A 25981-nucleotide genomic window follows, 5' to 3' on the forward strand; every position below is an offset into this window, starting at 1 on the left:
GCGAGCCGGCGCCGGGGCCGCCCGGCTCCCTCTGCGCTCCGTCTGGCTGCTGCAACCCGCCCGCAGTTCGGCCCGAAGCATCCCGCTGCTCTTCCCACGAGGAGGAAGAGGGTTGGGGGGAAGGCAGCTCGAAGCTAAACGCAGCCCTTCCCACCAAGGGGGTCCTTGGGCCGCGCCGCGCTGGGGCCGGGGGGTTCTCCGGAGGATTGACTGTCTTCAGCTGACGTCCCGCGGGCACGCCACGAGCCCGGGCATGCAGCACGCGGCAGGGCCCACTGTCCAAAATCAGAGCGGCTCTTAAAAAAAAAAAAAAAAAAGTGTAATCATGCCATGTGTTCCTGAAACGGAAATAACAAAACCCAACCCAGCGGGCCCTTCGGCGTGGCTCGGCATGGGCTGAAGGCACCGGGGCGTGAATGCATCCTCCGCCGCCGAGCCCGCGAGAGCTGGGAGCAGAGGGCATCCCGGGGGTGAAGTGGTGGCCCACTCCGGAGAGGTGGGCGCGTTAAACCCCCCTGCTCACTCKCTCCACTTCCTGGAACGCCCCATTAAGCAGAACTTGGCTCAAAGCCTCTGATTTCCTATGAGTTACATTTTAACAGTCACCCCGGAGGCCCTGTGATTATTAAGGAAGTATCGAGCCCTCTCCCTTCCCCCATCCTTCCTTTCCTTTTTGCCTTTTCCTGCCTCGGGAGCATGGATTTTCCCAAAGATTGGGTTCCCTGCCTCTTGGACAACCACAAGGAAAAAGTACATATTGACAGGACGCAGCTTTTCCGCGGTGCTGCTGCCAGGAGCAGGGCAGTGCCCAGGCGACGCTGCAGCAGCCCAGGCGTCGGCTCTGGGGTTTGGAGTTAGGGGGGTTACAGCTCCTGCGGTCTCTTTCCAGCTGTTTGCCTTTATCCTTCCTCATCACGTTAGATATTTTTAACCCACTTGGGAATATTCATTTCTGYTTTGCTGAATATTTTTATGCTGTTATTTCTTTACTCGATGCTAAAGGTTTCTCTTCTATCTTTTCTATGATTAACTCCACACTGGAAAAAACAGTCTCTCCCCCTTGCTGTTTCCTGCATTTCATGTGTGTCCATCCCCTTCTTCAAAGCAAAACAAAAGTGAAAAATCAGGCCCATGGCCTCATCTGTGTGTTGTGGATTCATCTTCCAAAGTGTGCTAGGTTTGCATGTGAACAACCCCAAAGGAACTGTCACATTAAGCCAGGTCTGGCTAGTCCTTGTGGCCCRGGGGCCTCCCCTCTTTTCATCGAGACTTTGTAGCTCTACATCCAAGTGTCTCCTGCTGTACCATTTTTCAGGTTTGATGTCTCTGTCCATAGGTGTTTGGCCAAGATCCAGCGGGGCCCTGCACAGGGGATGCATCAGCACAGCAGAAGCGGAGATGGTCTGGTCTCTGCTTTTTGCAGTAGGACCAGCGATGGTCTGGTCTCCGCTTTTTGCGGAAACTCTCGCACAGGGCTGTGGGACAAACGCCAAGCACGTTGGCTCAGGTACCTCTGCTCCTGACAGCACTGCTGCGTGCAGAGACAGCAGCCGGCTGGGACCTAGAGCTGAGCACCGCACGTCTGTCCCACCCTCTTCTGAGTCCTGAGGATAACAAATCAGATGGGCCTGGCCACCTGGGTGCAAAAATAACCCAAGACCCATGCCCGCTCTCTTTTTTGTTCTTCCTTCATGAGCAAGCAAAAAGAAGCACGTGACCAAGCCACACCACCCATGGGGTATGTGTTGAAATGYAAAGGCTTTAGAGGAGCATGGAGTTTTCTCTCTAGAGGTTTCTTCTCAGGATTTTCATCCACATTGACATGCCAGACTGCAAAAGCACCTGAGGAGATCGCACAGCCTATGCGAGTCAGTAACCCATCGGCTCAGAGGGATTTGCCTGGTATTTCTGACCTGCTGTGGTCTATCACGTCAAAAAACCCACTCTCCAGGAAAAGCCTCGGATCACATCAAAACAAGAGACCGTGACAACCGACCAAGATAAACAACACAAGTCTGCAGTTAACCAGAGCTGCTAGAGTCCCTCAAGTAAATATTACTCATGCTCGAGAGACATCCTGCAGTGCAGATTTACAGGCCGGGTCAGGCCAGGTTTGGGGACATTCACATGTTCCAGCTGTGGTTTCTTCTCTGTGGTTTCTTTTTCACTTTTAACTGTCATGGGAATTAAATTCAATATATTGACTGCACAGCAGAGTCAGGCCAACCTACTTTTAAGGAGAAGCAAAGAACAAAGTCTTTCAAGGAGATAACATCAGATGAAATCAGTCACCCCTTGGTCAAAGCTATCCACAGATTTGGGCTATTAGCACAAGGAAAGCCAGATTAGTGCTAAAGATACCAAAGGAAAGCAACCTGGGAGGCTGAGGTTAGAAGAATTAATATTAAAAAAAAGGGGGGGGTGGTTATCACTTCCAGAGGGAAAAAGAGGGATTTGGAGGAGGAGGAGGGTGAAGGGAATGAGAAGGCCTGGGCCCCAGGCTGGAGCAAAGCAGAATGCATGAACAGGGCTGCGAAAGAAGTAAATGAAGCAAAGCGGGAGCAGATGTTGGAAACAGAAGCCTTTCCTTGCTCTGAACAACTCTGCAAGCCAGGCTTTTCAGTCTGAAATACTCATCGGAGAGCCCAAAGGCAGAGCCCCCTCCCTCTGCCCATGCTGCTGGTGGCGTTTCCTGGGAAAGAAATCCATGCGGAGGAGGACGGGGAAGGGAGCAGGGCAGCAGCGGATTGCTGCTCTGTGCTGTCCCCCTGCCCCAGACTCAGCCCTGACCCCCACATCCCCATCCCTCGCCCCCCAGTAGGGCCTGCGCAGGCCTTAGCTTGCACAGGCGCAGTTGTAGTGCTCCTTCTGTCTGCTGCCTTGTAGCCACGCACGCTAAGCCAAAACAAGCTATAACTCCACAGGTTTCCTCCATCAGGGACCCCGAGATTGCTGGTGCAAGCAACCTCCTCCCACTGCCGAGGCTGCCTGGGCCCATGGCATCTGCTCTACCTGCAGCACTGAGGGGCTCCAGCTGGAGATTCCCTGGCTGCTACCAGCAGCGGAGCTGAACCTGGGCAAAACTCCCGCCAGCCCTGAGGCTGCAGTTGCACCGTGTGTAGCAGAACCTGGCTGTCGAGATGACGCCTACCTTGGTGGTCAACATGGTTTCTCAGGGGCCACAAAGGGCTGAGGGCTGCCCTAGAGGAAGGGCCCTGGAGCAAAGGCATGCCTGGTCCCCAGCCTGATGGATGGTGGGAGCGTTCACCTAGGAGCCCCTGGCAGCCTGGAGCACAACAGCAGTGTCGAAGGACAGAAGGTAGCACAGGGAGTCGGGCTACAGAGCCCAGGGAGTACATCCACATGCAGAAACGCGCAGGGATGGCAGATGCTCCGACGGGCAGCAGCCGCCTCCTGCCCTGCCTGCAAACTCTCCCCAAGAGGAGATGAGGGGCCAGCATGCAGGAGACCACAACAGCAGAGAAGCTCTCGAGCTCCCTGTGGGCACACAAGTTGCACATGTACCTCAGCACAAGGGAAGTGGAAAGGCTAAATGCCAACAGAGGGAACAGCSAGCTTTATGAAAAAGCTCTGGAGAATTGCTTTGTCTGGGAACAAATACGAGGCCTTACCTGCTGGCTCCAAGCAATACTCCATGTCTCCACAAAATCCTTTTGCCTGGGGATGAGGTGAGAGGAGGTGACAGACAATGACAGYGCAGTACCTAAATTCAACATGCTTGGTCAATTCAAGGCTTCAGGAAGGAAGAAGTCACATCATCGCAGAAAGGAGCCCAGCTAGGCACCACCTCTGAGAGGCAGGAAAGGCAAGAAGAACTGCAAAGATATCCACGGTGGTCAGGATTACAGGGAGAGACCTCCAGAGCTGAGCTGAGAAGCCAACTCACCCATGTGTGGGGAAAAGAGGCTRCTGGAAAGGTCGGCCAATGGTGAACGAGGCCTGCGGGTGCAGCATTAGAGCAGCAGGATCTCCAGCTCCTGGTGGACAGCCATGCGGATGTTCCTTCTCAGCACGGCTAGGACATGGCTCAAATCTTCTCAGCCAGCCCCAAAGATGTCAGACTCCACCAGCAACAGGCACGTGACAGCAGTGCTATCAGGGAACGAAGGCCAAGCAGTGAGATGCAACTATAAAGACTGAGAAAATTTGGCTGGAGCTAAACGTGGCAGGAGTTGGCAAGCAATTAACACAAGAGGAGAGAGCAGATTTTGTTTAATTATTTTTTATTAGACTAGGAAATATAATTTATTGCATAAAAATTAATTTGTTACAATAGGAATGCTAAACGTTATTTACAGTTCTTTAGTTTACAGAACAAACAGATGCGTTTTTAGAGGATGCCCCCAGGCCCATCCCCCAGACATATAAATATGGAAGCAGACCGCAGAGCAAGAGGAYGGACACTGTCAGCGAGACACCGACGGTGGCTTTGCCTTCCCGGAGACGGCAGGACGCCTGCTCAGCGTCGCAAAGCTCCTCGCAGCCTCAGGACGTCGCGTCCCCCTCCCGAGACGCGCGCGGCCCGGGTGCCGCGGGAGGCGCGTGCGGCAGCAGAGGCCGGCACCGCGCGGCCCTTCGCAGCTCCTGGCACCGCTTCCCTGATCCGAGGGACACGGAGAACAACACGCGCGCGTGCGCGCGCCGGCACCTCCGTGGACCTTTGGGGCCCGCGCGCCGAGAGGAAGGGGAGGACGACAAGCGCCCGCAGCGGTGGGAGCGGACACAGAGGCACCTGCGGCAGTCTGAGGGGGACGGACGGATGGATGGACGGACAGACAGGCACACCATCGCTGGGGCCCGTGAAGCAGACACGGCGAGAACGAGAGCGAGAGAGATTCAGACGCCGCCTGCCCTGCGCCCCCAGCGCAGAGCGTTTCGTCTCCTGAAGAGCACCACGGCGCTCCGGAAGCGAGCCCACGCACAGCACCTATGCAGCCCTGCAGCACGCCAGAAGCCGGTTAGGTAGCTCCATCCTTCCTGACTTTGCAAGTTTATTTCTTCCCTCAGATCAGAGGCAAGGTTTCAGAAATCAGATGCTCAAACGTAACCAAAAGACGGGCAAAACCCTTCCTGCATTAAAATGCARCGGGCATTTACATTTCACAGAATGGCTGCGGTTGGAAGGGACCCCTACAGATCATCTAGTCCAACCCCCCCCCATATACATTGCTAAGATACCCCCTCAGCCTTCTCTTCACCAGGCTGAAGAGTCCCAGCTCTCRCAGCCTTTCCTCACAGGGGAGATGCTCCAGTCCCTTCATCATCTTAGAAGCCCTCCGCTGCACTCTCTAGTCTACGTCCCTCTTGTACTGGGGAGCAAAAAAGTCCCCCTTCTCCCACGTGAATTAGAAATCCAATGGGAAACRAACCCGGAGAACCCCAAACACAAGAGAGAGTGACAGTATGCGTTAAATCACTGTACGCAGAGGTGCCAAGATTAATCCAATCCGAGTGCTTCCCACACTGATTTCAGGGTTTGGGAACCAGAAACGCCAAGGGCACCTTGGTAGAGCCTCCCATTCTTGGGAGATGTTTGGGCTCCTAACTATGTTCTCATCTAGTAAATCACGGGAGAAGGGAGCAAACAGGGCACGAAGCAATGCTTGGGAACGTTTGCCGTTGTGAACTCGGCAAGGGGGGGGGGGCTGAATTAGTGCAGACCCTCTCATGTTGCCGAAGATGACCTGGTAAGAGTTAGCGTGACACCTGCAATACTGAAAACACGCACGCACCGACACAAAGCACAACCGGTTTGCTCCTATCTGTTTTTCCTCCGTGGAGGTCACCTTCTACAGACACCCTCTGCAATTTAAGTGCCAGGAGCAGGACCACCCGCTCTGCACCCAGACCGTGCCACCTTTAAAGGCATCCACGCGTTCACAGCAACCCCTGGAGGGGAACGAACGCTTGTATGGGCAATGTTCTCTACCAGTCCCCGGAATCCTTCTCCTGAACCGTCCTCCAAAGCCAATGCTCTTGCGCGCCATGTGCCAGCGACAAGCACTGCATTCCCAAGCAGGACCTGCTCTACGACACCACCGACAGACCTTGGTCAAAACTTGCTTTTAATACTTCCATTGACAGAGGACCCACAATCTTGTTGCGTTATCTAGTTGAATCTTGAGCTTTTCCTTCCCTTTCTTTTTTCCCCCTTAAATACAAACTTCTAAGATAAAACAATCAGTGAGCAARTATTTCTGTTTGCAGGTAATTTAAGTGTTTACCCTTCACTGAGACGYTATCTTTGTACTGAACCTTCTTAAGGACTATCCCGTGATTGCTTTCCACTCATCACCCAACTTTTCCGCTGCTATAAAGGTCAATTACAGGAAAAAAAAGAGAGAAAAAAGGAACTGCAATGAGAAGAGGGAAACCCTGTCGCTGCTTACGACGCTGCCTCACGTACCAAAACGATTAGCTCGCTTTGCGACTCATAGATCCTTCCTCAGATGGGTCACAGCCAAAGAGAAATACTGACTCGAAAGCTGCAGGTGAGCGCAAGGGGGACGTGGCTTTGCAAACACGCCGCTGCACGTCCAGGCCCTGCTCTCCGGGGCCATGCTGCCAGCACGGCCCCAAACCTGCTCGCTCATGGACCCCCCCCAAAACCACAGCTTGGGGTGCGAACTGCAAACTCCTGCTTTTTTCTGAAAACTTTGGCCCACGCATCAGTATAGGGGTGYAGGACTGAATTCTTTGGTTTGCATTTTAAGTTATCTACATGAAGGCATATCCACTCCGAAAGCCTCCTCYGCACTAGGTCACGAAAGTATTCCCGTTAAAAATACGGGTCCGGAAGCACTCCGGATGCCAGAGAGATGGCCCTTCACTCCCTGAACTGTAACTCTCCACGTTTACACGTCACTCACTGCAGTGTCGAAGGAATCCCCTTCATGCCCCAACCTCAGCCACAGACTGGTTTAATCCAGCACAAGTCTCATCCCTTCTTCTCGTCTCCACAATTACTCCATCTAGTCCCCCAAAGGCCTCGGCTACCCCCAGGCATTTCAAATACTCTTCATACTCAGCCTAACATTTTCACTGCTCGTTTTGGACCCAGAGCAGTTGTATCACAGGTTTGCGGGGGAGCAGCCAACAGCAGCTGAGCCACCCTCTCCTCTCCGCTTCAGGGACCTGGGCTGGGCGAAGGCAAAAACTAGCAATGGAGGAAGAGGAGGAGGGCTGGGAAAGCATCTGGTGCAGGGCCAGGAACAGYGGTGGCAAATCATGTTGCTCCTTAAAGAAAGCCATGAAAAATGCACGGCAACATCCCTCCAGCCTCATTTCCAGAGAGAGACCTATTCTTCTGCAGCATGGTTGCTTGTGAGGTGCTCTGCAAGCAGCAGAAAGGGACTTTTGCAATGCAAATCATGGAGACAGTCTTAGCTTGCCCTTCCTGAACCACAGGAGCCTAGAGGCACTTATCCCTATGGACATCCCTGGGGGTCCCAGGACACGTAAAYAAGTTCTTCTTGACTTGATCACACATTTCCACTACAAAACAGTGTTCATTTAAATCTCTCTCTCTGCCTCTCTGACCACAACAATGCTCTTGCTCTCACACAAAAAAGATTTATAAATCTTTTTTTTCTTTTTTTTTTTTTTTTTTTTTTTTTTTTTTTGCAGAGAGAGAGATTTAAATGAACACTGTTTTGTAGTGGAAATGTGTGATCAAGTCAAGAAGAACTTGTCCAAAGATCTGGATAATAAAAAAGGACTCATCCAAAGATCTGGATAATAAATTATTTGCGTTTCCTAAGAAACTGGTTTTTTTTTCCTTTTTCTTTCTTTCTTATTTGCCTTATTAAGCTATCCGAAGCTTTTGACAGAAGTAAGCGGTTTGTCTAGATTGTACTCATCTCTTCAACGCGTGAATGCTATTAAAGGAGGAGGAGGAGAACCAAAGGGAAGGTGAACCCAAACAAACAAAAAGAGGAGGAAGCCCCCACCTCGACCCAAGAAGCTCTAATCCTTCCCCACGCGGCAAACCCAGGCAGCGGCTGCCCCTTCACCGACACCGCCGTCCCGGGGACGGCCGGGAGGAAGAGGAGGAGGAAGGCTGCGTAACACCTGAATTGATGGTAAACGCGGAGGCTCGGTCTCTAAGGCTGACAGCGACGTGGGGAGGGAGGAATGGGAGAAGCGGCCGGCCTCAGCCCGCCCTCGCTCGGCCGCAGCACGGGGACGGTCGCGCCTTCCCTCCGCGCGGCCTTTGCCCAGCAGTTCGGGAAGGCCCCGGTTTCGTCCTCCAGCTCTTCCCTTCGCGCCGTCCTTCTTGGCTGAGGGCTGCCAGCCGTGGGGAGCATCATCAGCAGTCGCCCTCTGTGGCCATGACTACCAGCATTTCGCTCTTGCCCATCTCTTCTAAGGCACTGGCCAGGGTGTTGAGATCACCGTCGTCTTGGTGCTCAGCTTCCCATAAGTCCAGGATCACCCCGGTGGGGCTGGCTTTGGTGGCAAAGTAGTTGAGATACCTGCGAAGGAGTRAGAGAGAGAAGGTCCTGGTTGGTGTGGGTTTCTGTGAACTGCGAAGGAAATGCCATAACACAAATGCCACGGGTAGGTGTAGATGGATATAATCTAACTGGAGGCACTCCATCAATCTGAGGGAAAAGCCTCCTTTGGCCTGCCAGGGACTTTTACCTTCCCCGTCCTCAAAGTCTCAAGTGCCCCAGTATGGCTGAAGGAGCACAAGTATACGCTTCTGCTCTGATTATTCCACTGCCAACTCTGCTCATCGTGACAGGCCCCCAGCTGCAAGAGGGGGACAAGACTTCTCTCCAGGGCTGGGAGCGAGCATCTCCCCAGTGATAGAGYGGACACACAGGTCTGCTGTCCTGCAGCCAGGGCGCAGAGCAAAACCTCTTTGACGTGGGCACAGGCAGGCAACACAAAAGCACGCGGGAACCCACCGGTCCACAGAAAGCTTCTGCGCGAGAAGTCTCCAGTCATTTCCCCTGGAGCTGGGAGCATCCAGGCTGTTGCAGATTTTCTGCCGGATGGAGAGGGGGATTTTGAAGGCGTAGGGTCCCACCTGGGTCRTCACAGCACTGCTGTGGTGTGAATGGAGGCCATCGAAGGTGCTGGCATTCTGTGAGGGGAAAGACRAGAGGAGACATTTCAGCATAGAGTGGCAGCAAGGGAGAGGCCACTTCTCCACTCTCCCAAGTATGCTTGAGAAACAAGGCCAACGTCCAAGCTAGCCGAGGTGGTGTCCTGGGCAATAAAATACTGAGGGATACCTACAGCTCCCTTGGCCTCAGGAGAAGGGTAATCTCTACATTAGATGAAATCCAAACCCACATCTCTACTACTGGAGAAGCATTCTCTGATGCTTGCTCGTGTCTTAATGACTAATAGCTGTTGGTATGTGGCAACAGTCATTTACAGGAATACCAGCATATTCGATTTCATCACCAGATGTGATCCAAGAGAGCCAGAACCTTGTTTTTCCTGGGAAAGAGGCAAGAAACATCTTCGAACAGCTCTGGTGCTCCCAAATAGACCTTGGCAGTGAAACCAGTACTCTCAGAAGAGGTGTCATCTGACTCTCCTTCATGGACCTTGCTCCTCTGTCTAAATCTGGAACAAGGCATGGCCGTGAGGCCGTACTTTCCTCCTTTCCCCTCTGCTTACCTCTCCAAGTGTGACATGGAGCTGGAAAATCTGCCCTTCCCCTTCCACTTGCCGGACGCARATCTTGCAGGTGAGCTCCGTGGAGGCCTGGCTGTACCTCTCCAGGGTAAAGGTGCAGTGCAGGGCTCGCTGATTGCCRCTCCAGATGTGATAGAAGGGGATTTCCTGCAGATCAAACCACAACCTCAGCAAAGCCTTGCAAATGCAGCAGTGGCTTTCCAGAGAAATCCCATCTCCTCCCAGCCACCTCAAATTAATAACAGGAATGGGGCCCTGGTCTCCAGTTGCCTGCTTCCTTTGCAGCAGAAGGGTCTCGCTTGGAGATGGTAGCTGGCAAGGTGGGATAGATGGACCTGACAGATTGGATCCCGCCAAGAAAGACCAAATCAGTCTCCCTTATTCCTCCTTCCCTTTGGGAGACAGCCTGAAAGGGCCTCAAACATGGTCACTCAATCAGCCACCCATGAGGCAGGACCTTCGGGTATGGCTTCCTACCACAATGGACCCAATTTGAGGCATAAGATAACCCCCAGATCTGCTGGGATGTGGGCAGTGCTGGCATCCATTGGCCTGGGGAAGGGAGCCCAGACAGGCCTAGCTGYTCAGGCCCTTGGTTCCTCACCTGGTACTTGGCTAGCAGCTTGCTCCTCCACAGCGAGTGGGGGATGTCATGGATGGAGAGACGCAGGTTGTGGTAGCTGTCCTTGAAYGGCAAGGGCTTGGGTTCCTCCAGCAGATAGCCACCCAGTGTCCTCTCCAGCTCCAGCACCTCCTGCAGGGCAGAGGGGACAGGGAACCATGAATTCCAAGACTGGTGTCACTGCATGAGAAACACAGGCCGTTTTTCTACCTTCTCCTGTTGCTTTGGACTGCGCTATCCCCCAAAGCCAGGTCTATTCCCGCCTCGCCCAGCAACATTGACAACAAGCGACGACAAGTACTACAAGCCCTATGAAGGTCTCCATCTACCCAAATAAGAGCTTCCACACAGATTTAAATGCAAATCAGTAAAATAACTCCAGATTTGGGGTTAGGTTTAGCTCAGTTGCTTAGAGCGTGATGGTAATAATGCCAAGGTTGTGAGTTTGATCCCTGTACAGGCCACTCATTTGAGGGTTGGACTAGATGATCTCCAGAGGTCCCTTCCAACCTTACCAATTCTCTGTGATCCCTTCTAGTTTCTGCCTGTCGGCAAGGAGTCCTAATCAGGAGAGCACGCTGTCATTTGGGTAGCAACTTACTGAGAACCTACCAACTCTTTTCACAGAGTTTGCTAGTTTTCAGTCAACTCCAGCCTGAGCTGAAACCTGTATTTTGTAACTTAACATGTGAACGTCTGTATACGCCTCTGTATTTCTCAGCTGATGTGAAGGTCTCTTATTTCAGCGACACAGAAAGGTCAGACACTTTAAGGGGTCTGTTTCAAGATATGCCCAYGTAGCTCCACCGTATCTGGTTTTAACACTGTCAAGCTTTACTACATCAGCAGTTCTCGTGAAAAAAATAACATCTAGCAGCCAGAGCACTGCCTGCTACTCCACCTAGAGGCACTACGGCGATCCTAACGCAACAAGACAAATAGCAGGGAATTAAATGGCCATGGCACTGGTGGTCCAGGTAGCCACAGGGACAGTACCAAAACTCAAGTTCCTCATGTTGCACGTGATGTTATCAGTGCCACAAACCCTCCCCAGGAGGGGAGGGGAGGGTCTCCAAGGGGGAACAGTAGGACCTGTAGAAAACTGAGTCAAATCACGGCAGAAATCTCTGCACCGGAGAGAAAAACTTGCAGCAGGCAGCAGCAGGACCTCTTGTAGAGCAAGAGGGGCCCAGAGCACTCGCTAGGCGGCACCCTCGCCACTTCCTTCGGAGGGCGCCAGGAAGGATAGAGCCGACCTCCGGGGAAGGCAGTAAACACGCTCGCTGTTTAACGCTGGTCATTTTTCACGGTATTGCATCAGGTTGTCTGCTCCCTCGAGCCAGGCCTTCCTGAGAGGCCTCAAGCGGCTCCTCGCTGCCAGCACAAACAGGTCCAGGAAGCAGCGGCAGGAGCAACCCGCACCAGCGGCTGGCTGGCGGCAGCGCTGGAGGATTAGCCTCGAGCCCAGCTGCACACGCAGCGGCCTCCGCGCTCATCGGAGGCTCCGAGCCGCGTTCACAGCTGCTGATTTACGCTCCTCACCGCTCTGCTGAGCTACGCTAGGCGCGAACAACGCCCAGGCTGGTGACCTACCTGAGCATCACGCTCATGACTACCAGAGYGAGAGGTCTCAAATGCATTAGGAGGAAACAAACACACACACACACAAAAAAAAAAAAAACCCCAAACCAGACCTGCAAAATCTCTGGGCCGTGTCCAAGGTGACAAGATTAGCATTTGCCTAATGAGAACTGGTAGATATCTATGGCTTATTGGGTCTGCAGGGCTCCAAGATAGCTTGCATGCCCTTTGTCAGGCCACATCTTGAATTAGGCAGGGCCTTCTCCTCACAAGCTTCAGATACAAAAGAGAGACACCACGACAGGCAGTCTTTCGTGTCTTTGCAATTACTCCTCCCTGGGCCTTGAAACCTACGGGCCACTTTTGTTGTCCGCCTCAGGGTGAAATGGCCAACACGCACCCCTGGGAACTCAAAAAGGCGATCTAAAGACGGGACCGACTCCTACACCCCATTCGCAGGTGACATTACCTTCAGTGCATCTGGCGTGTCCTCCAAGCAGTAGACYTTGAGGCTGTACTCCAGCGAGGTGCAAATGGTGGGGGCAAAGATAGCCAGCTGGAGTCTCTTGATGGCTGACCTGGAGTAGGGCTCTCCCACAAAGACGTAGGTGCCAAGCTGGTCTAACAAAACGTGGCAAGACTTTGCTTCTAGCTGGCAGTAACAGGGAGTGTTGAGGGTCTCCTCATCCAGGGTCACAACCTCCTACAGGGATAAATGGCAAGTTAAGGCTCCAGGTCAGCCCTTTGCCCAGGGTGATCTGTTGTTAGAGCTTGTGCACTGAAATGCAGTGGCAGGGGCTGAGGAAGGCTCCCTTTATGAACCTCTGCCCCCCAACAGCCCTGAGCCCATCACCCGCAGGAGGAGCCCATCCTGGAGCCCGCATCCATGCCGTACGTCCTGGGATGGCCTTTAGTTCCTGTCCCGAGTGGGGAATCACACATTACCTCCCAGTTTCCCTGGTGGGACTGTGTTTTCAGCTGGAACATCCAGTCTGAGGAGCTGACATCCGCGCAGTGGGGAATGGTCAGGACGACGGGGCGGCACAGAAGCAAGCCCGTGGGCCCGCAGGTCACCGTGGGGCTCAGCACGGTCGTCTGCCTGCCTTCGGAGTGCAAGCTGAGGAGGGGAAATGGGACACCCGTTGAGAAAAAGTGACTAGCAGCAGATGACAAGGAGTGCAGGCAAGCTTGTGCAGCAGTCAGATTTTTGAGACCCCATCCCTACCCTGTGGGATCGGCAAAGCTTCAGCACTATGAAATCAGCTCACAGTGTGGAGATTTCAGCCTGCTACATGGGTAAGGACCAGGGGGATCCCTGAAGAGGCCCACAACCAGGAATGCAAGCCAAAAACAACTCAGACCCACAACTCATCCCCTGACATGCAATGCAAGGCAGCACRGCCTCTGCCCTCCTCCAGGAGTTAGGCAAGAGATGGTTGCTTGCACGAAMGGTGGAATAGCTGCTTTGGGGGCAGAGAGGCATGAAGGCAAGGGAGATGTAAGAAATGCAAGCAGAGAGGCAGGCCAGCTCAGCGGGACTGGAAGAGGCTGCTGCAGCTCGACGCGATCGCCGAGGGGCCCAGCACGCAGCACTTACAGGGCGCTCTCCGCCTTGTTGATGATCAGGTACATCTCGTAGAACTTCCCCTGAGGAATGGCCCCGTGCGGCACCAGCAGGCTCACCCCTAGCGCGGCACACAAACAGATTGCGCGGCACGTTAGTCAGGATAAACCAAACCTCCTCCTGCACAWCGCTCAGTCTGGCTGCAGGTGGTCAGCAGTGGACAACGGGCACGAGGGAAGCAGCGAGCTAGGACAGCCTGAAGTGTCCCAGGATGAACGTCCCCAGACGTTACCCWGCCGCACTGCTTGCACCAGCAACAGGCACTGTTCGAGAGCCAGGCCCCTGCGTTAGGAGCAGGGGAGGGCAGCAAAACTGCTGGTTGGACCCTTTTCCCGTTAGTTTGACACACTGCAAGGTGTTGGCCCGGGACTTATGAAACAGCCTAGTACTTCTGGCTGGCTGCGGACGCTGCAGGAGGCTGTAACCCGCTGCAGGAGAAGCCTGGCTCAGGAACAGTTTGCTCCCTTCCTTTGCTTTGGGATAGCAAAGGGGTGCTCGCGGCAGGCACCGCTCCTGGGTAAGAGCGGGTCATTTATTATCCGGCACCCTGGAGCAGAGGGCTTTCCGCCTAGCCKCCAAGCCTGCGCTCACCCTGGGTCTGGGGCTTACCCGTGCCSGGGATAGTGAGCCTTCCTCCCAGGTAGCCGAACGTGCCGCTGGCGCTGTTGCCGTGCTCCCGGGGCAGGCTGAGGAGATGCTGGGAGCCCAGCGCCTTGCTCCGCACGCTCCCAAAGTGGTTGTCCCTGGCGGTCTCGCCCGGGTACGTGCCCGTGGCGGGGACCCCTCCGAGCAGGTCTGTCCCGTCGTGGAGCCCCAGCGAGGAGGACGTSGTGGAGGAGTTGTACACTTTGATCTTGAGGCTGGGCAGCGGGTCGAGCAGGGGGGAGTTGGTCATGGGGATCTTGTCGGAGGAGTCCTGCAGGGCGTACATGGGGCCGCGGTACACCCCGGCGCTGGCGGTCAGGTCCGGCTGCATCGACGGGTGCAGCAGCTGAGGGTTGTCTGCGGGGAGGGGAAGCAAAGATCGGATGAGGGTGTTAACAGGGACAAGGGCAGGAAAAACCACCCCATTTAACCAGAAGGGACGCCTGTGAGAACTCCTCACCGCCAGCCAACGGGCCGAGGATACACGCGAGGGATAACGGCCCTCGACGAAGCGCGCTCCGGCCCCTTGCTTCAGGCACAGCGTTTGACTACGCCTTTCCTCACGCCCTCGAAAGGGAACGGCTCGGACCGAGAGCCAGCACCAAGAATAAACGAGAGGCAGCGTCACACGGCAAACGCTGACAGCGACAGGCATCTAAAGCAACCGACTCCTGCAGCTCGCCGAGGAGCGGGTAGCTTGCTCTGGACCAAGCAGCCGAAGAGAGCGGTGCTGGTTATCCGTTCGGCTGGCCCTGCTGCTTGTATTTCCAGTCGTGCCCAAACTGGAGCCCCTCAGGCTCAATGCTGCACGAACGCAGGCTCCGAGCATGCGGCCGAGCAGCTCTCCGCAGAACTGGCTCAAAAAACAAGAGGAGCCAGGAGCTGAGCTGTGCAGCGGAAAGCAGTTTGGTTTTGCAGGTGCTTCTGTCTCTGACCACACGTGGAACAAAAAGCAAAAGGTGCGGAAGATCTCCACGCCGCAAGCCATCCCAACAGGCATCAGATGGGGAAGCCCCCAGGTCCCTGCTCCGCTGCAATGCGTGCGCTGGGCTGCATGGAGTCGCACACTGGGATTAACTGGGTTCTGCGACTCTGGAGCAGTTTCCCAGGTGCTGGTGGCAGAAAAAGAGGGCTGCCCCTCGTCACAGGGCAGCGAGCTCGGCAGGCAGGTGGGCACGTTTTGAGAGCTGCTTTGTGGACAGTTTGGAGGAACTCTGCCCTGATTTCCACAGCACCAGCATCAAAACCTGACCACCTCTATGGACCTCTATGGTTTTGATAAACCAGTATTCACCTCAAAAAGCGGGGCTGGGGTTTTGCCAGAAACCCATCCTCTATTTATTTGTATGATTTCCAGCCTCTTCAGCCTCTCTCCTGACCTTCCGCCTGTGAGACAGCTAGAGAGGAGGAGCTGCATGGGTTATCATCACACAGGTCACCTCCAGGACAGACAGGCCCAACCTCACTTCTGATAGAAATCCCAACCACATGTTTTACTCAGGAGAAACCTTGAGGTTAGTCTCATTCCTCTTTTATGTACACATAAAATATCCTCTTCTTCCACAGATGTGAAAGCCCTGAGCTGGTGGCTCCTTCAGTGGATGGAAAAGAGGAGGAGAGTGGAAGGTGAACCAAACACACTCAGAACAGCTTGCGGGGTGCTAAAAAACGGCTTGTCCATCCCCCATGCCCAACTCCCCTTCTGTTCATTACACCTTCTCCCCCATCCCTCTGGATGATCAGAGGGCCCTTGGGGGACATGGAGGCTCTCTTCTTACCGTGCCGGGAGGTTTTGAAGTTGACTGGATGAAAACCTCCAGTCAGAGCAGCTGATGAGTCTGTGATGTCCGTGTCGAAATCCCGGCACCTCCTCCGATACACCACCACCCCGACAGCCATGAGGATTACGATGAAGACGAAAACAGCCACCACCAGACCAGCATACAGGGCCACGTCGCCTGTGGCCTCCAGCACTGGAAGAGAAGAGAGAGACAAAGAGAGCATCAGAAACACATGCCCAGACCCATCAGTGCACACCAACACCCTCACTGACCCCGGACGCTGGCCCCAAGGGGAGTTTTCGTACTGGATCCGTTGGAAATGTTGTGGTGGGATGATAGAGGGTGCTTTCTAGTGCAGTCCAGAAGTTGGAGCAATGCCAGATAATGAGATGGGGGTGAATCCCCCAGGCTCTTGGAGGACACCTCACCACACTTTGCACAAGCATTACAAGCATCCGGTTCTACAGCAAGAATCCACAAACCCAGCTCAAATTCCTGAAGTGCTAGAGTGATCAGCCCTAGTATCTTAACAGAGATAACCCTAAGAGTAAATGTAACGCATATATATGCACCTCGTACTTATGTACATGAGATATACATCTGTCCAGAAAGATCAAGTGTCTCAAGTAAATATTCGCCCTTCATCATCCACTGGAGTCAAGTGTGGGGGTGGGTCCACACTAAAAGATCAGATGCTGTCACCTCCAAGAGGCAGACACAGGGTGCACTGCTCGTTGCCGTCGGGTAAACAGCTTCAGACGCGGCAACCGGCAGGGTCTGAACATGCTCACATACGCTGCTCAGCCCATCCCTTTCTCTTTTTCTCTCTTCATGTTTTCCAGTATCTCTTTGTTTCTATGGTTTCATGCTTGAATGCAATCCTGTCCTAAGCCTAGCGATCACAATCTAGTTAGGATTATTTCATTTCTAGGATGTGTTTATCTGAAAGGGGAACTTGCACCAGCTTTGTCGAGCATCTCACAAGCTATTCCAAGCCAGCCCCTTCCTGATCGAGCAGGGGGTCTCCTCACCCTCTGAATCACCCCGTTTGGAGGCCAGAAACACCAGAAACAGGTCAGGAGAACAGGTCCCTGATGCATCCAGGGATGCCCAACTTGAGGAAAACGCAACTCACACAGTAGGGCATTTTGGAGGAGCAATGGGTGGATTTCCACAACCGGGGAAGCGGTGGGCAGGTTTCCCAGCTGGCATTCCTTGGAGGCAGCAAGGCCATACAGCAGCCCTGGAGGGACTCCCAGGGCCGGCCTGGAAGAGGTCCCCAGTCACATATGGGACCTCTCAAGCACAATGTATGAGTTTATGTAGAGAGAAGCTTAGGGGCAGGTTTCAGCTGCCCTCCTCCTTCCCCTAGGACCCCAGCACGGATGAAACAGAACAAAACCAAAGCAATGAATCACAATGAAAGAAAATGGCCATGAAATGAGGACTTACGGTGGCTTTTGGGTTCGCTTAGAACTCTTTTATCTGTTAGGGAAAACAAAGTTAGAAAACAAAAGGTGAAAATGGTGATGATGAGATGGAAAAGAAAAGAAATGAAACAAAACAAGCAGCGCCCAAACCAGTGCTGGTGCATGGAGAAGCTGTGGAGGGAGAGGACCTCACCCCCCAAGGCATGCATGATGGTGGGCAGAAGTGTAGCAGTGCCAAGGCCATCCCTGTGTCCCCCCAGCCCACTGGCACGTGCCGGCGTCCCAGCCATCCCTAGGCGTGGACCCTCCTCTCATCCTTGGCACCCCATTCCTGGGCACACACGTGCAGCCAACCCCAGCAGCAGGAATCTGTGGGACAGCTCCAAGGAGAAGGGCTCTGTCCCCTCTCCTCCTTCCCAAATGCTTTTCTGCTCCTCCGTTCCGCTCCCTCCGTGCGGGATGTGCGCGCCCCCCTTTCTGCCAGCCAAGACCAGCCTTTCCGGCCTCAGCAGCGTTAAAAGCCGGCAGCAGCTCGGCACGCAGCAGGGCTCAACGGTGCCTCCAAGCTGGGCCTGACCTCTGCTGTCACAATGTCTTCGTTTTCCCCAACGCTGAGCTTTCGGTGGCCCGGAGGCACCCGGCTGGCAAGGCACGTCTCGGAAATCGCTTCCCTCTGCGGCGCACGCCGCGCTCCCGCTCCCCCTCGCCTAGCTGGGCACCAGCAGCACCCAGCCGCCGGGCTGGTGCTGGATGATACGGGCGCAGAGCAGAGCTGGAGCTGACCGAAATCCCCTCTCTACAGTGGATTCTTTTGGGGCTAGTGGTGTCTTTTGGGAAGGGGAAAGCAGTGTCACACAGCAGCAGGTGGCAGCATTGGTGTGCTCAGCTGAAGCAAATGCCCTCACTGGGCTCACCTGGAGTATAGCATACATCCTTATTCTGTTTTTTTTTCCTAAAAAAGATGGACCCTAGCTGCTGCTCCAGGGCTCCCATTGAGCAATAAGACAGGTCAGGTATCTATAACGTGGGGAGAAGTGGAGCTGCTCAGCCCCAGCCCTGGGAAACCGAGGACAACGAACCACCACGGCAGAGGCGTATCTCAAAGTCCCTGGCCCTCTGCCCCCTTCTTTGCACCAGTCTCCTCCCTCTGTCACACATCGATACACATCGATTCTCCCCTCTCCCCCTACAAGACTGTTCATGATTTCTGAAGGTTAATGGACTAGCCGTAATGAAAACTGATGTCTTCTTTTCACGTGGGTGGGCTGGGAAGCTGCAGAGCACTCTGTCTCTTTGCCAGGCAGCAGGCTTGCCTTCCAAGAGCAGCAAGGCATCTCCTGGCTAACCCTCTCCGCAGAAGAGGCAGCAGGTGGCCCTCTGATTAACAGCATGCACCAGCGAGCAAAGAGAAAACCATGCCCAGATTGCAGTGACCCAGCCTCAGCACATCCTTCCTCCAAGTCGACTAGGCATATAGCAATGCAACCAGCCCTTGTGCGTGCAAAGCATGTTCACCCGACGGTGCCTCCCCTCCCCAGCCCACGGCCCCCGCATGCCCACGCACTCACTCTGCATGCACAGCCCGTCGGTGCAGTTTTTGGAGTCCAGCAGCACGCCGCTGCAGTCCTTGCCGCCGTTGCGGGGGGACGGGGCAGAGCACTCCCGGCTCCGCCAGTGGGTGCACTCCGTGCTGCAGGCCGACCACTTGCTCCACTCCGTCCACGCTCCGTCTACTGCGAGACACCAAATGGGAGAGAGAACGCTTTGTTAAAGGCTTCACTAAAGCCTTGGGGCAGCCCAAGCCATCGCCCAGGATGTGCCAGTATTAACAACAGCTGGGAAACAAGGGTGTCTAGAAGCAGAAAAGTGGCTGCTGCACCCAACTCGGGATGTCCAGAGACCTTCGTGGGGCACCCTCCTGGCAAGCCAAGCCCAGTCTGGGCATACCAGGTTGTGTCTCTGCAGATAACTCTAGCCTGTCTCCTTGGGGAGCAGAAGGAGCACAGCTAGATCACGCAGCCATGGCAGCAGCAGGGAGGACATCAGTATTGCTGTGCAGCTTTATGAATCCCACTTACCTGGGCAGAGGGTGGTGCAGGTTATTTTTTGGAAAGGTTGCCCATCACAGAAGGACCCGCCGTTCAGCGGTGCTGGGTTGGTGCAAGTCCGGGTGCGCTTCTGCCAGCCCCGGCCACAGCGATTGTTACAAGGAGACCATTCGGACCAGGTAGACCAGCCACCGTTCACTAAAACGGAAGACAGATAGGGTCAGCACATGTGTTGCTTAAAGCGAAAGAAACACAGACAAGGGAGCCCATTTCAGCAAGAAAGACCGCGGATGGAGCTAAGTCTACGATTCCTCTGTCCTTATGTCTTTTCTGGCACCCTGCAACGGTCCACCCCATCATAAGCAAATCATGAGGCTCCTCCGTACCTCATGGACACCGTGCTCAAAACATTCAAGCCTGCTTAGGAGTTATTTCCATTCTGCAAATCATTTTTGGTTCTGACAAATTTTTAGCAGCATCAAAGCTGGGAGTGATTTTGCCCTCTCTTTGACTTGAGGTGCTTTGCAGCTGTCCTCAGTTAATCTCTGTTTTCTAAGCAAAATTCAACCTGGGCTGCTTTCTGAGCCAAATTGATCCAGGTGGGTCCAATCTCCACCCAACTTTGTACCCAACTGAGAAAGCTGGCAAACATCTATACCTAATAACCTCTTACACCTGTGCAAGCCAGCAGAGGTACCTGTTCTGCAGTAATTGGATATTACCTAAGTTAATGAAATGCCCTGGTAGGGACGACTCCAACCACTCCCAGTAACTGCCCATAGTCCCCCTTGGCTTAGAGCCATGGCTGACAGCAGAGGCCTCCGCCTTGCGTGTGGAGGGCCCGTACCGTAGACAATGACAGCAGCTGTGGTGCTCCGGCGCTTGGCCACAATGTTCTTGGCCATGCAGGTGTAATTAGCAGTGTCCAAGAGCCGGGCCTGCTTGATGATGAGGTTGTGATCGATGGTGATCAGGAAGTTGGTGTCCTGGGTGGGATCGATAACATCCTCATTCCTCAGCCACTCCACCTGGCAATGGAAAGGAGGAGCCGGGGTAATGTTAAGGGGGAAGATGGCGATTAAGCTGTGCAATAACTGAACACTCAGCCAGGAAAAACATATTACAGGTTTCAGTGGAAATCTCCATCCCATGGGATCCCCATCATGATGGTTTCCAAGAGACCCCGAGTTAAGCTAGGACACAGCTGCTTTAACATGTGCTGAAATCTCTCTGTGCCAGCGGGACGTGGCAGTAAAGCAAGAGATCTGAGGAGGCATCAAGAGCATGCCAGTCCCAGTGCTTTGCTTGCTTTGCACAGCCTCCTCCTGGACCTCACATCTGTGTATGATGGCTGCGACCACGCTGGGGACTTCCTAGTGCTGGCTGAACCCTGGACAACAGCTGCTCCACTGATGGGTGGTGACACAGGGTGCAGCACTAAATTACAGAGCTGCCCCTCAGTTTCTAGGCTGTGCTTAACGAGGCTGTTTTGGAAAGGGTGTGTGTTGATACTGCCACTGAGCGTGGGCAAGAGCATGAAGGACAAACATGAGATTGGAGGGTTTGAATTCACAGGCACTGATGGAGAGCAACCTCCTCGAGCTGCAGCAGCATGGACCAGTCTGTGACCTGTCACCAAGGAGCTCCTCATCTTCATCTCCGAGACTACCAGCTTGCTGAGCACCACAAACAGGCTTCCCAGAATCGGGGAAGCTGGAAATGTGACTGTTTTGCCTATCCACAAGAAAACTGTTCATTTCTGCTTTTGAAAGCTGGGCCAGGCCAAGCGTGACTTGGGACTGTTACTACAATTTCTTCCAATGATGGGACACGCTGGGGTATCATCAGCAGACAGCTCTGGGAGGGGCTAATGGAGCTGTGGGGAGTTACTGGGTCTGGGGCAGGGATGACTCAATACTGTGCTTGTGATACCCATCAACACCGACCTTCCCAGCCCTCAGTCTCTCGCTCCTCCTCAGACAAGTCATTTGGTGTCTTCTCCTCTCCCAGATCTGGCCTCTAACAGGTTAACAGCAGATGAGGAGGAGAGAGAGAGATGGGCTGAACAGGTGTTGAGGTTAAGTGTGTTATTAGACATGAGAATAACAGATCCGCTGCCCAAAATAAACAATTTCACTGCATAATGGAAGCTGACGGTCTCAATGTGAGGCCATCCATCACGGGTGCAGTCCATCTGCACAGACGTGCCTAATCTATCTCACGTGCTCCCCCTCTTGCTGCCAGTGCGACTGCAGACTGCTTGGATCCTGGTAACCTGGCTGCAACAGAAAACTCTTTTTTCCTAATCCCACAGCAGGAGACACTCACAAGGGTGGGAGATGTTTCTTATGGGAAGCTTTAGGCTGGGAGGTACTGGAAGGCCAGATCAGCTCCAGCTTCCTCGGAGGATGCCGTGACCGGACGGTGTGGCCATGCCCCACTCACCTCTGCCTGCGGCACCCCCTCGGGTGGACGGCACTGCAGCAGGACCTCTTGCTCCAGGGGGACCTCTTTGCCTAGTGGCTCCTGGTCAAAGTTCTTCCTCAGGTCTGGGGAGGAAAATACCCAATGCTCAGCAGCACGCCGCAGAAACAGGGCAATTTGCAAAACCTTGGTAAGATGCCACCTGGGCACCAGGAGCCCACGGGTAGGGATATCCTCTGGAATAACATAGCTGGAGCTTTGCAACTCCTCTCCCTCCCTAGCTGTCCAGCCCAGAGCTCTGCTCGCTTGCCCACTGCACCTTGTCCTCTCCACCCTGACACAGAGAGCACAACGTTCCTTTCCTCCTTTGTATACTTGCAAGCTTATACCTGCTCTGTCTTCTTTATTTTTTAGGCTAAATCTCAACTTCATCAATGTTTCTTTGACACTCCCACTTCTTTCTCTCTGCTCCCCCATGCAGCTTCCTCTGGGCTCTGCAACAGGACCCATCTTTTTTGAAGGCGAGATTTTCACACGAGCTTGGCTCCCGTGTAGGCACCTAAGCAAACTCCCAGATTTCAAGGCTTTCCACTTGGTTCTGCCCTAGTGAGTCCCACCTGCGCCACATGCCCAGACCTGTTGGAAACCCAAGCATTGCACTTGTGTGCTGCAAGGGAGAGCGATCGCTGTTAAAAGCCTGGCCTGAGATCACACACAACGCAGAGCACAGCAGGACCTTTTGAAGGGGCTAGGCTGCAAACCCATGCGTCCCGATATCACTAGATGGTGCTGCAACCCTCCGCATCGGCTTCCAGCCTCCTCCTCCACGCCAGCCCTGCACAGCCTGGGCACAGTGCAGCGAGCGTGGGAGCTACCTACCCAGGCCTCCTCCAGGGTTGCAGCGTCCACATGGTGCTTGCCTTTGCCCCCCTTTCTCCGGGCACTGCCAGCATCTCCCTGGCTGAGCCAACCCTACGGGGCACGAGGAGGAGCTCCTGTTGGTGTCTACAGCAGGGAGGGCAACCTCGGCTGCCCCAGCTCGGCAGGACGGGGAAGGTGCCTGTCCCCACCATGGTTTTCCCAGTGCCCTGCAGGGCTGCTCTCCTGCCAGTTGCTCCCAACGTGGCAATTCAAAAATTTCATAGGGCAGGATCTCCCGCAGCCTCCTGCCAAGCGCCTGAGTAGCAGGACAAAGAAGTACAAGATGCAGTCTTCGTTTTGGGTGCGTTTGTCACATCTTGTGTGTTACGCAGCTGTACGTAGCGTGCTGACGGTGCTCTAGGCAACGCCACGCAGCCCCGTGCCAAGGCTTTCGGCAGAACCACCAGAAGCCTTTTCTCATGAAGTTTTAAAAACCTGTCAGCAGGAGCCGAGCGGACCGCGCTAGTCAGAGAAAGCCGCTGATTTACGGGATGGCAGACACGCTACCGAACCTAGGGAGCTCCGGTTACCACACAGGCGGGTATGCTGGAAATAAGTGAGACGGCACCCGAAACCATTTAATCTCACCTGATCGACCCTTTTGGAGAAACACCAGACACTTGGTTGGGGCCGGCTCCAGAACGAAAGGGCTTCTGCAGTGGCCAGCCCTTTGCCTAGCAACATTTTCCCAGCATGAACTAAATCCTTCAGGGACCTCAGCGACGTAGCAGCTAATTCACCAGCCACCGAGGGTTGTTGCCCTCCAAAGGAGGGCAGAGAGGCAAGGCAGCAAGAACTTCACCTTCTTTTTATCGTGCTCCTCCGTTCCCCACGCCGTGCTAAATTATTAGCCCTCTAATAGCAAAATCTGCTTACGACGAGGGTTGCCTGGCCGCTCTGCTACGGCTCTGCCATCCCGTTCGAGACGAGAGCACATTCAGCAGGGTAACCGTCCGGCTAACGCGCCCTTCATCAGGCTGACGCCCGCAAACAGCAGCTCAGCGAGGTGACACACGACAGGAGGAGCGCCAGGGACGCCGAGTCGCTGACGCAGGGAAACCGCTCAAGGTGCTCACCGCTGGCTTATTAAGGATAATGAAGCACCGCGGAAGAGCTAGGCGCACGGACGGGCAGCACCGCCTTCACCCAGCTCGTGCCACCACCTCCCCGCACACGGGTAAGCACGATCCTCCGCTCCGGGTGCCAGGAGGCCGGAAACTCTTTTCTTCCCAAAGCAGGAGTAAAGGTGCAAGAGCCCTTAGTTTAAACTAAAAAGTAGACCGTGAATCGAGGCAGTATAAGTGGGTGCACGTAGCTTTTGCAGAGGGACGGGCAGAGGGACTGCTGGAGGTGGTCACACCTGAGTGAGCGCTCGGGGTATCGGACACTTACATGCTATCCGGACGTACGCCCTCCGGCTTTTCGTGGTCCCCGCGGAGCTCCAGGCCACGCACTGACACCAGTAATCCTCTAAGCCAAAGAGCTCCTCCACCTGCTGCCGGGAGACCTCGATCTGCACCTCCCGCACAAGCATCCCTGCAGGGGACAAAGCGGCACAGGGTCAACGGGACGAGGCGCAGGGGCACCCCGAGTGCCGGGGAGCTTTCGGTATGTCCTCGTAACAAACGCATCCACTGGCTGAAGAGGAAGGAAAATGAGGAGTTAGATATCTCTGGATGAAACAGAGAGATATACCTGCCTAGAAAGCCAACATCCCCAGCCGGGGAGCCCTCAGCACCTCCCAGTCCCAGTCTCTTTCCCATCAAGTCAACCTACAAGCGTTTCTACCGAACTTGCTGCAGTTGTGCTTAGCCCTGCTTTTGCCCAGACTGAACATGCCTATATCAACCTGTCAACCTCCCACTGAACTCTGACAAGGAGCCTTGGACATGTTAGAGGTCTGATGACAAACAAGAGGCCACCACACCCAGCAAAAAAATTCTGAAGGCCTGGACCGTGCTGGAAATCATCACAGGACGCCGAGGTTTGACCACAGCATGAGCCCCTCTTGACGTGGCCATCCAGGATAGCAGGTTGGGGGAAGAGAGAGGAGAAGCGTGAAGATACATGCATTGGACACGTACACCCCTATGCACCAAAGATGCTCCACAGCGGGGGCAGACTATCTCTACTTCTACAGACTTGCCTTGGGCAGATGGGCTACGTTAAACTATTCAAATCGCGATTTTCCCAGCGTATATTAGGAGCAGAGAAACACGCGCTGTTTATCCTCGGGGCTTACTTCTACTTTTTTAAACAATACCTGCCCTTCTCCCTTATCGACTAGCTCTGCTCTGCTGCCCACACAGGATGCAAACCCAAAGTTTTGCAAAGATGTTCCCCCAGCCTTGTGTACGGCCACGGACGCGCTTCTATTTTTAAAAACGCCTCGAGTTCACAGCTCTATAGAGCTGCACGCTCTGGAGCTGTAATTTTGTTAGCTCGCTTCCAACGCTGCGCGGAGCAATTACTGCCTTTCCGCCACCTTGCTACGGAATAACTGACAAACATGCACCAAGGAAACATAATTTATATAACCACTGTTGGGGGGCACAAAAAAAAAAAAAAAAAAAAAAAAGAGGCATTTGAACCAAGCACTTTTGGAAAAATCACAGCCCTCAGGAGGGCTCCAAAACGAGACGACCCCCATGCCACCGGCCTCCTTGGAAAGGCCTGCTCGGGAGGTCTGGCCAGGCACGGGAAGGCCGCTCTGCTCCGCGGCTAAGCAGGGGAGGCGAAGCCGCTCTCTCCAGAATCGCGGGACGAACTTACGGATCATGGGAGCGACTGCTCAAACAGCTCACGCACCTCCAAACATGGCTGCTTTTACACGCCAGCCCCGCTCAGCCGGCCGCGTTTATTCTCTCTGACTTGGCCTAATTTTGCTTTCTTCCACATGAAGTGTTGTGGATCGGATGCAGTCAGAGCATTACAGAGCGTGTTTTATTCAAGACACGTCATCTAAAAAGTCATTTTTTAAAGGCCCCTTTTCCCCAGCTTTGAACTGGGGACACTTAAAAGACGCGAACGCCTAACTACGCTAATCCGTCGCTTCGTGGCCGTCTCTCCCCTGCGCCCTTCGCAGCAGCTCCGATGCAGAGCAGACACTGCAAATGCAGATTTTTAGCACAGCAAACCGTTTTGGTTCCAGCTGCCTTTCTCAGGGTAGCTGCCGGGCAGATATGCCCAGCTCTGCATATTTTTATATGCACGGTATCACCTCTGCGCCG

General features: G+C 54.2%; 1 protein-coding gene across 1 annotated transcript in view; it reads right to left on the reverse strand.

Annotated features, from left to right (window-relative positions):
- Positions 1 to 7725: 7725 nt before the first annotated feature.
- Positions 7726 to 25981, reverse strand: part of UNC5B (unc-5 netrin receptor B) — a gene marked incomplete at its 5' end in the record, with an annotated part of 55102 nt that continues 36846 nt past the window's right edge. The window contains 15 exons of the mRNA XM_085305588.1: positions 7726 to 8495; positions 8934 to 9112; positions 9658 to 9822; positions 10280 to 10429; positions 12348 to 12581; positions 12824 to 12995; positions 13476 to 13563; positions 14112 to 14504; positions 15926 to 16120; positions 17381 to 17413; positions 18927 to 19091; positions 19437 to 19604; positions 20254 to 20434; positions 21852 to 21955; positions 24144 to 24287. Of these exons, the coding sequence (XP_085161714.1) occupies positions 8330 to 8495; positions 8934 to 9112; positions 9658 to 9822; positions 10280 to 10429; positions 12348 to 12581; positions 12824 to 12995; positions 13476 to 13563; positions 14112 to 14504; positions 15926 to 16120; positions 17381 to 17413; positions 18927 to 19091; positions 19437 to 19604; positions 20254 to 20434; positions 21852 to 21955; positions 24144 to 24287 (2537 nt within the window). The remainder of the gene's footprint in view (positions 8496 to 8933; positions 9113 to 9657; positions 9823 to 10279; positions 10430 to 12347; positions 12582 to 12823; positions 12996 to 13475; positions 13564 to 14111; positions 14505 to 15925; positions 16121 to 17380; positions 17414 to 18926; positions 19092 to 19436; positions 19605 to 20253; positions 20435 to 21851; positions 21956 to 24143; positions 24288 to 25981) is intronic.

Source organism: Rhea americana, unplaced genomic scaffold, assembly GCF_003343005.1.
Source record: "Rhea americana isolate MKP2758 unplaced genomic scaffold, rheAme1 scaffold_222, whole genome shotgun sequence".
NCBI classification, from domain to species: domain Eukaryota; kingdom Metazoa; phylum Chordata; class Aves; order Rheiformes; family Rheidae; genus Rhea; species Rhea americana.